This window comes from Macaca nemestrina, chromosome 20, assembly GCF_043159975.1.
Source record: "Macaca nemestrina isolate mMacNem1 chromosome 20, mMacNem.hap1, whole genome shotgun sequence".
Taxonomy (NCBI): Eukaryota; Metazoa; Chordata; class Mammalia; order Primates; family Cercopithecidae; genus Macaca; species Macaca nemestrina.
This window is the reverse complement of record NC_092144.1, coordinates 41,982,111-41,991,349: the sequence shown is the minus strand read 5'-3', so window position 1 is coordinate 41,991,349 and position 9,239 is coordinate 41,982,111. Positions and strand designations below refer to the sequence as shown.

The window sequence follows — 9,239 nt, the reverse complement described above, 5'->3', positions numbered from 1 at the left end:
GATTCCTCAAGGATCTAGAACTAGAAGTACCATATGACCCAGCCATCCCATTACTGGGTATATACCCAAAGGATTATAAATCATGCTGCTATAAAGACACATGCACATGTATGTTTATTGCGGCACTACTCACAATAGCAAAGACTTGGAATCAACCCCAATGTCCATCAGTGACAGACTGGATTAAGAAAATGTGGCACATATACACCATGGAATACTATGCAGCCATAAAAAAGGATGAGTTTGTGTCCTTTGTAGGGACATGGATGCAGCTGGAAACCATCATTCTCAGCAAACTATCTGAAGAACAGAAAACCAAACACCGCATGTTCTCACTCATAGGTGGGAACTGAACAATAAGATCACTTGGACTCGGAAAGGGTAACATCACACACCGGGGCCTATCACGGGGAGGGGGGAGGGATTGCACTGGGAGTTACACCTGATGTAAATGATGAGTTGATGGGTGCAGCACAGCAACATGGCACAAGTATACATATGTAACAAACATGCACGTTATGCACATGTACCCTAGAACTTAAATAAAAAAAAACTTACCCAAATATTTTATTTGCATAACAAGTTTATTTCTTTTAAAAGGCATATAGACAATAAACAAAGTAAATATTTAATCAGATCTTAACTTCTGTACTAGAATTGTTCCGTTAAGTTCTAGTCTGTAAACACTTGTAGTTCAATAATCATCATCTTCATCAGAGTCCATTACTTTTCTCCTGTTGAACTGGGAGGAAAATTAAGTGAGTGTCTGAACCTTTCTAATAAAGAGTAACTCACATTTTCTGAGAAAAGAACATTTCTACCAATTTTAGCAAGACATTTGTGTCTTTAAAGCAACTTAGTGTGAACTGAAAGGGTGGGAAAGGAGTCAAGAGCCTATAAAAATTGGAACCCTCCCCCAACAGATTCAGCCTTTCTCTCCCAACTTTCACATGTTATAAAAGGAAAATGTCTCTGGGCTGAAAAATGTGTGGTAGATGTATATTCAACACTAATCTTTAAAGTATCCATCTTTTCATTTGCCACGAGCATCTGGGGACACTTACTTTCACTGTTGTCGTCTTTTCTGTTTGTTGGCTTACTTTTTTAAGGATTTCTATTAAACCTTGTTCTGATACCTAGGAGAACCAGAAAAGATAAAGAAAAACAGTACTTTTTTAAACAAAGAATTTACCTCTGCAGATGGAATCACTTTGTAGTCTTTTTGAGGTGTGGGGAAAGAGCTCAGGAGGGAAGGAGTGGTAAGGAAGGAGGTTGAAACGACTGGTTATAACTATTGGATTAAGCTCCAAATAAAATTTGCTCTGCTATTCCTCATTTGAGGAGGGGGAAGTATCCATAAAATTGCTTCCTCAGGAAAACTGAAAGCTAACAGATATTTAGGAACACCTTTATCATCACCAGCTGAGTGTGACAACCACATATACCACTGTGTTTGGTGTCAGGAATACAGACACACCACTTCTGCCCGAAAAGCTTAAACATCCCCTTGAAGGAGGTAAGTCACACTCGGAAATGATCAGCCTAACCAGCTCCCCACACCCCCACCCCACACACACATACACAAGCAGTTCTCAGTGTAAGGGGTTAAGGGGACAGGACTGATTCAGTTAGGCTGTGGTGGCAGCAGAGGGCTTCTCAGGGCAGGTGGGGCTCATCTGGATCTCAAAGGTCAGGTTTGTCAGAACATACCCCTCATGGCATTACAGCAACACACAGAACATATCCAAGGGATCTTAGCACCTTCTCATCTGCAAAACACACCTTCTACTTACACTGGTATTTTAATTGGTGTTACTGAGAAAGCTTGTTTCCAGTGCAGGGGCAATTGAAGCTAGCTGACCCTAACAGTCACAGACACCAACAAGGTTCCAGAGCAACGCCAGGAAAGCAGCAAAGCAGAGGAATTTAGGAAAGGCAATTAATTCTCAGGTAGGTATGACTATTCTCTCCAACAATTTCTTCTAAGAGTCAGCAAGAATTCTGTAATCCAATGAAGATGCAGCTGACCTTTTGAAGCCATGTTTTGATAAAGCAGGTAAAGTTCCTCAAGGCAGTCTAAGCTTACCTTCTCACTCAGTTGTCCATATCTTGCCATCTGTATGAGGTAATTCTCCACTGCTTTAGTTTTTTCAGGCTTTACAAGTGCTAAGTTACTTACTAAAAAGAAAAAATACATATGCAAAAACCATTAAAATCAAATGCACTTACGTTATACCTTAAAACTATGCATTGCCATTTCCAAAGCACTTCACAAGCTTGTTTCTCAACCAGTGTAGGGCAAGACAGTATTGTTACTCCTCTTAAAAATGAGAAAACTGAAGTTCAGCTATGCCAATCTCCACATGGGCATGTGGGGGGTAGTGGCCCAGCCAAGATGAAACTTGGGTTCTCAGATTCTAAGCACCATGCTTCCTGTTCCATTAAAATATATGACTGCCCTCTGGAAAGCGGTTTATCTATTACACATACATAATGGTGGTGATCCACCTGTGGCCACCTTTTCTACACTCAAACTGGGCTTCCAGTTAAAACACAGAAAATGCCAGTTTATTCTGATTGGCTCATTTTTTCTTTCTACAGGTTTTGGTTTATTATGATGAACAACTCTGAACATACACTAAAACTGACAACACATATAAAAAGTCCCTAAGTCCCCATCACCCATGTCAACTACCAGCAACATTTTGTGATTGGCCCTATGAGTTTCCTATAAATCTTACCTAATATGCACCTGGAGAAAATCTTGGTAAGAGAAGTGACCTCGTACTTTTAATAGGGCTTAAAGTACAGTTCTCTAGGTTTATAAACTTCACATTTCTTACAATCTCAAGTGTTTTCAGCCTAAGCAAATATTTCATCTAGTGATAAGAATAATGGCATATAGGCCGGGCGTGGTGGCTCAAGCCTGTAATCCCAGCACTTTGGGAGGCTGAGACGGGTGGATCACGAGGTCAGGAGATCGAGACCATCCTGGCTAACACGGTGAAACCCCATCTCTACTAAAAACTACAAAAAACTAGCCGGGCGAGGTGGCGGGCGCCTGTAGTCCCAGCTACTCGAGAGGCTGAGGCAGGAGAATGGCGTGAACCCGGGAGGCGGAGCTTGCAGTGAGCTGAGATCCGGTCACTGCACTCCAGCCTGGGTGACAGAGCGAGACTCCGTTTCAAAAAAAAAAAAAAAAAAAAAGAATAATGGCATATAATCACCCCATTCAACTAACTCAAGCTAACTTTATGGAAATGAAATCAAAGATGCTTACACCTGGCCCGGGCCGACTGATCCAGAACTTGGGCTAAGATACTGTTTCTCATTTCTGCTTCCCTACAACAAAAACATAGGTCAAGCACAATTAAAACAAAGCTGTCGGCATTCCCCTGGAACATACAAAAAAGAACTCATCCAGTGTCTCCACATGGGGCCTGCAGTATACACAGTGTTATGGTACTTGCTCTACACAAGGCTGCAGCTACATTTAAGTAGAATCCCCTTTTGCCCTCAAAGAACCAGCTTTATATTACACAGGTGAGAACCTACCAGGCTGGAAGGTGAGCTTTTTTCATCAGAGTGGAGCCTCAATTCAAACACCATCACCAACATTCCTAAGTACCCATTGCACGACAGGTGCTAGAAATTTATAGTGGGATTTCAGGCAATTAGAAGGACCAAGTGACTAATCTGTATCTTTTTTTTTTAAAGCTGAGATCCAGGAGGCTATGCTAAAGAGACACAGGTAACTGTGGCCAAGCTATAGCCAGATTCCATGTTTTTAGACTCTCAGTTCTATTTTTCTGGGTGGGGAAGGGGAATGAAATTATAACTTTACAACTATCCTCAATTCTTCCTACCTACCCAAAGAGAAAGTAGTTCATGTCCACAGGACAGTGGTCTCATGGACTTAAGTTTTTTTCTTTCAAATGAAATCCTTTAAGGAATCTAAAAACAAATGAGCACAGATACTTTGGCTCAACTGAGAGGGAGAGCTAGGGCTGGCTGTCTACTCACTATCTACTCCCAGTTCAGAGGCCCTTGGGTTCATGGAATGTGGCTTAAAGCTCATTTCCATAGGCCACTTCTTTACTGCAGCCCTGCCACAAACTTTAAGAGATGGGGTCTAGGCCGGGCATGGTGGCTCACGCCTATAATCTCAGCACTTTGGGAGGCCGAGGTGGGTGGATCACTTGAGGTCAGGAGTTTGCGACCAGCCTGGCCAACATAGTGAAACCCCGTCTCTACTAAAAATGCAAAAATTAGCCAGGCATGGTGGCAGGTGCCTGTAATCCCAGCTACTTGGGAGGTGGAGGCAGGAAAATCGCTTGAACCTCGGAGGCAGAGGTTACAGTGAGCCAAGACTGTGCCACTACACTCCAGGCTGTGTGACGGAGCAAGACTCCATCTCAAAAAAAAAAAAAAAAGGGGGGGTGTCTCACTCTGTTCATGCTGGAGTACAGTGGTGCAATCACAGCTCACTGCAGCTACGATCAGCTCACCTGTCCTCAAGTGATTCTTCCACCTCGGCCTCCTGAGTAGCTGGGTCTACAGGTTTCAGTCACCGCACCTGGCCTGCCACAAACCATTATATCACAGAACCCTAAGATGCCATCAACTGTAAGATGCACCATGGTTTTACGTATCTCTAAAAATGAAAAAAAAAAAAAAAACCCCCCACCCTACAAATGAGAGGTCTAACAGAGACCTCCATTCAAACTGGGGTATCTTGGGAGGCCGAGGTGGGAGGATCACTCGAAGCCAGGAGTTTGAGACTAGCCTGGGTGATATAGCGAGGCTATAAAAAAAAAAAAAAAAAAGTTTAAAAGAATTAGCCAGGCATGGTGGTGCACGCCTGTAGTCTCAGCTCCTCAGGAGGCTGAGGTGGGAGGATCACTTGAGCCCAGGAGGAGTTTGAGGCTGCAGTGAGTTCTGATCCCACCACTGGAGTATCAAAGAGCAACATTCTCAGTACAAGGTAAAGAAGAAATAAATCTGCCACGCGGTAAGAGGCAGTACAAAAGCTTGCATGCACCTGGCCTCGAGTGAAGAAGAAAAAAGTTCAGTCTTACAGGGTTGGTGTCTGAATTCACACTACTAGGGACGAGGCAAGGGAAAACCTCAAGCAGAGAACTTAACTTTCAGTGGTCTCAAAAATGGACTCAAGTGGTGGCAGTCTAAAGTAAATCCCCTCTGGAAGAATCTGGGGCAAGAGCAATCCGTTATAAAAGACATCCTGGGCCGGGCGCGGTGGCTCAAGCCTGTAATCCCAGCACTTTGGGAGGCCGAGGCGGGCGGATCACAAGGTCAGGAGATCGAGACCACAGTGAAACCCCGTCTCTACTAAAAATACAAAAAATTAGCCGGGCGCGGTGGCGGGCGCCTGTAGTCCCAGCTACTCGGGAGGCTGAGGCAGGAGAATGGCGGGAACCCGGGAGGCGGAGCTTGCAGTGAGCTGAGATCGCGCCACTGCACTCCAGCCTGGGCAACAGCGTGAGACTCTGTCTCAAAAAAAAAAAAAAAAAAAAAAAAGACATCCTGATTTCAGATATGTTTAAAGATGTACATGGTAGAATCAATGAAATTCGCATCGTTTTACTTCCTATCACTACTCCAGATGCTTCTTACCATCTGTCTTCTCCCGAACCCTCCCCTGCCTTCCTATTTCTGTAGACCCAGCACAGTGCCTGACCCAGAGTAGGTGCTCTATCAATATTTGTTGGAGAGGAGTTAGAAGGTGGGGAAGGGGAAATGGAGAATTGTCCAGTAACCTCAGGGTTTCAGTTTTGCAAGATGAAAACATTCTAGAGTGTGAACACTACTGAAGCACACACTTAAAAATGGTTGAGATGGTGAAATTTTAACCACAATTTTAAAACAGTAGCATAAGGTAATCACATACTCATTCAATAAACCTGCCACAGAATCAATTACCTGCATCTGTCTCAGGTGTTCTGCCCTGTGTTGGGATAAAACAGTCAGAATAGTTTAACAGTTAACACTTATTGAGCACTTACTAAGTGAGGCACCGGACTCACGTCACCCCCACATCCGAGGAAACTGCCACAGCTGCCTATTATCAGGCTCATTTTAAGGTACTCACAGTTTGGCAGAGAAACATCAACCAGTAATTGCAATACAAGGTCTGAGGTGGAGCTGCACACGTGTTTATTTAACTAATAATAATGAAGATACCCTGCGGATGATTTGGGCCAAATCACCATTCCAGCAAAACAAAAAATCTGAGTCACACACCTGCTTAAAATAACTAAAGCAAAAGAAAAAAAAGTTCAGGTTTCCAGCCCATACCTGTGCTTTGCTTCCTGTTGGGCCGCATCGCCAGGATCCTGGAAAAAAAAAAAATTTAATTTAATACAGAAATTTCATGGGGGGGGGAGGGGAAAAAGGAACGGTTCCGTTGTTTCCTGTACATCACAGTCTCTTGCAGTGGTAGAAACAACTCCCCAAATAATGATGAAACTGGGCCTCACAGAAATCAATGAACTAGTTTCCACTTACAACGTTTTGATGAGCGTCTAAAATCACAACCTCACAGAACGCTTTGGAATACACAGCACCCTGGGGAGGGGAATCCCTGTATTACGAAACCGTGTTTTACGTGTAGGGATAATTTCTGTAAAATAAAACGGGCCTCGGTATTAGGGACAACGGTAACTCAAAAGACTGCGCCCTCCGTCCCTAAGGTCCCCGTCCCTCTCTCTATCAGAAACGCCTCTCCGGGCGTCTGATCCATCCAAGCTTCCCGGGCGGCCCCTCCCTGTCATCCCGGCGGGGCGAGCGTTCCTCTGACCCCGCCGCGCGCTCAGCACCGGGAACACAGCGGACCCTCAATACCTGTCAGCTAAACTTGGGTCAGAACAACTGAATTCCGGAAAAACTGAATTCGGTCCGGCTGCTGCTGGTTCCAAAGGCTGAGATTGTGCTTGGATCCAGGCCCGCCAGGACGAGCCCGCTCCAGGCCAGGGGACCCCACACCCCAACGCCCGGGCACGTGGCGGCCCCCGCCGCCAGCCTCCCGTGCCCCTCGCGACGGAGAAAGCGGGGAGGCCACCTCGGAGCCGGCCACGAGGCCGCCAGGGCAGCGCCGGGGACCGGGCCCCGGGGGAGGCGCGCCCTCCACTCCGGGCGAGGGCGGCGCCCCGCGGGGGCCGGGCATGGCAGGGGCTGGCGCGCTCACCCCATGCTTGGCCTGCAGCTCGGCCAGCCTCTGTCTCCTCAGCGCCTCAAGCTCCTCGTCCGCCATGGTGCGGCGTCAGCGGTGGAGCAGCCACGGACACTCCCACAGCCCCTCGGCGCCAGCTCGGCCTTGACCACTGCGCAGGCGCCCGCGGGGCCCAGGCGTCACCAATCCAGCCCGGAGCCACGCCCCGCGCCGCTGCCAGGGCGCCAGGAGAGGCCCGATTCCCCGATCTCAGGCGATCGAGCTTGGGCGCACGGGGGGGCGGGGCCTCCGGGATCCACCTCCCACCCGTGATCGGCTCCTCTGCGTGCGGGGACACGGGCTGCGCTGGGGGCGGGTGCTGCGCTTCGGGAAGGTTAAAACCTAGAAATGTGGCATTGACAAGTATAATAATTATGGGTACAATGTGCCGGTGACCTAGAAAGCTAGGCGCATATTATCTATTTATAGATGGGGAACCAGGGGCGCAGGAAGGCTGAGTGGGATGATGGAAATGTCCTAAAGCTGGATCGTGGCGGTTGCTGCGCGGCTCCTCGGTGCACACAGAGGCCGGCCGGTGGCTCCCCGCCTGTGGTCCTGGCGCTTCGGGAGGCGGCAGGGTCATTTGAGATCAGGAGTTTGAGACCAATCTGGGCAATATGGCAAGAGCCTATCTCTACTAAAAATTTAAAAAACTAGTTCTCAGGAGGCTGTGTCAGGAGGATCGCTGGAGCCCGCTGGTTCGAGGCTGCAGTGAGCCGTGATCGCGCCACTGCACTCCAGCCTGGGAGACAGAGCCAGACCCTGTCTCTAAAATAAAAAATAAAAATAAAAAATGTGGGCCGGGCGCGGTGGCTCAAGCCTGTAATCCCAGCACTTTGGGAGGCCGAGACGGGCAGATCACGTCAGGAGATCGAGACCATCCTGGCGAACAGGTGAAACCCCGTCTCTACTAAAAAATACAAAAAACTGGCCGGGCGAGGTGGCGGGCGCCCGTAGTCCCAGCTACTCGGGAGGCTGAGGCAGGAGAATGGCGTAAACCCTGGAGGCGGAGCTTGCAGTGAGCTGAGATCCGGCCACTGGCCTGGGCGACAGAGCGAGACTCCGTCTCAAAAAAAAAAAAAAAAAAAAAAAAATGTTCACAGACCCTCGCCGTCTGCCTCCTCCACGCATAAAAGGGCTTTTCCTGGGAGGCAGCTGTGGCTGGTGTAAACTCTTCGGTGGAACGAATCCCTTTTGCCTTTGACTTGGGGGAATCGGGGGCAGAGAGGATATTCAGCTACCTAAACGTGTGACTCATACAGATTCTGTTTATTCGTTTGTGTGTGTGTTATTTTATTTTATTTTTTACATTAAAAAAAATACAAATGGGGTATCGCTATGTTGCCTAGGCTGGCCTTTAACTCCTGAGCTCGAGCAATCCTTTTGCCTCAGCCTCCCAAAGTGCTAACATTACAGGCGTGAGCCACCACACCTGGCCTGTGGTAAAATATACATAATACAAAATTTACCATTTTCACCATTTTTAGGTGTACTGTTCAGTGGTATGAAATACATTATTGTGCAGTTGTCACTGTCAATCTCGGCTCACTGCAGCCTCCACCTCCCGGGTTCAAGCGATTCTCCTGCCTTAGTCTCCCCAGTAGCTGGGACCACAGGCGTGCACCACCATGCCTGGCTAATTTTGTATTTTTTAGTAGAGATGGGGTTTCATCATGTTGGTCAAGCTGGTCTCGAACTTCTGATCCACCTGCCTCAGTCTCCCAAAGTGCTGGGATTATAGGCGTGAACCACCACGCCCACCATCAATCTCTACACCTTTTTTTTTTTTTTTTTTTTAATCATCCTGAACTGGAACTCTACCCAGTAAAGATTTAGATTGGTGTGAGGGGCCTCTAATGGGAATGGGTGGAGGTGGGAGGAGTCTGAGAATAATAATCAGTCTCCACCCACTCCCATTCTAGTTTCTATGAATTTGCCTGTTCTAGGTATCTTGTATATGTGGAATCATACAATATTTGGCCTTTTGCGATTGGCTTATTTCACCTAACAT

At 47.2% G+C, this 9,239-nt stretch overlaps 1 protein-coding gene across 2 annotated transcripts; it reads right to left on the bottom strand.

Moving 5' to 3' along the window:
- Positions 1-565: 565 nt before the first annotated feature.
- Positions 566-7,363, bottom strand: LOC105495597 (programmed cell death 5). 2 transcript variants are annotated; one of them, XM_011765337.2, is made up of 6 exons: positions 7,205-7,360; positions 6,316-6,353; positions 3,281-3,342; positions 2,087-2,178; positions 1,065-1,136; positions 566-742 (listed from the first exon to the last, which is right to left on the bottom strand). In XM_011765337.2, exons 1-6 carry the CDS (start codon positions 7,268-7,270, stop codon positions 695-697), a joined length of 378 nt encoding a protein of 125 aa, XP_011763639.1. In that variant the 5' UTR covers positions 7,271-7,360; the 3' UTR covers positions 566-694. The 2 variants fall into 2 exon arrangements, with proteins under 2 accessions (XP_011763639.1, XP_011763638.2); XM_011765336.3 differs by lacking the exons at positions 566-742; positions 1,065-1,136 and having other exon boundaries at positions 1,144-2,178; positions 7,205-7,363.
- Positions 7,364-9,239: the final 1,876 nt, after the last annotated feature.

Bases quoted from the DNA above. Each gene is read 5' to 3' on its own strand.
- LOC105495597 (XM_011765336.3), bottom strand. From the start codon at position 7,270: ATGGCGGACGAGGAGCTTGAGGCGCTGAGGAGACAGAGGCTGGCCGAG. The intron at 6,354-7,204 runs GTGAGCGCGCCA...TTTTTTTTCCAG, and splicing joins AGCTGCAGGCCAAGCATGGG to GATCCTGGCGATGCGGCCCA. The intron at 3,343-6,315 runs GTATGGGCTGGA...TTTTTGTTGTAG, and splicing joins CAACAGGAAGCAAAGCACAG to GGAAGCAGAAATGAGAAACA.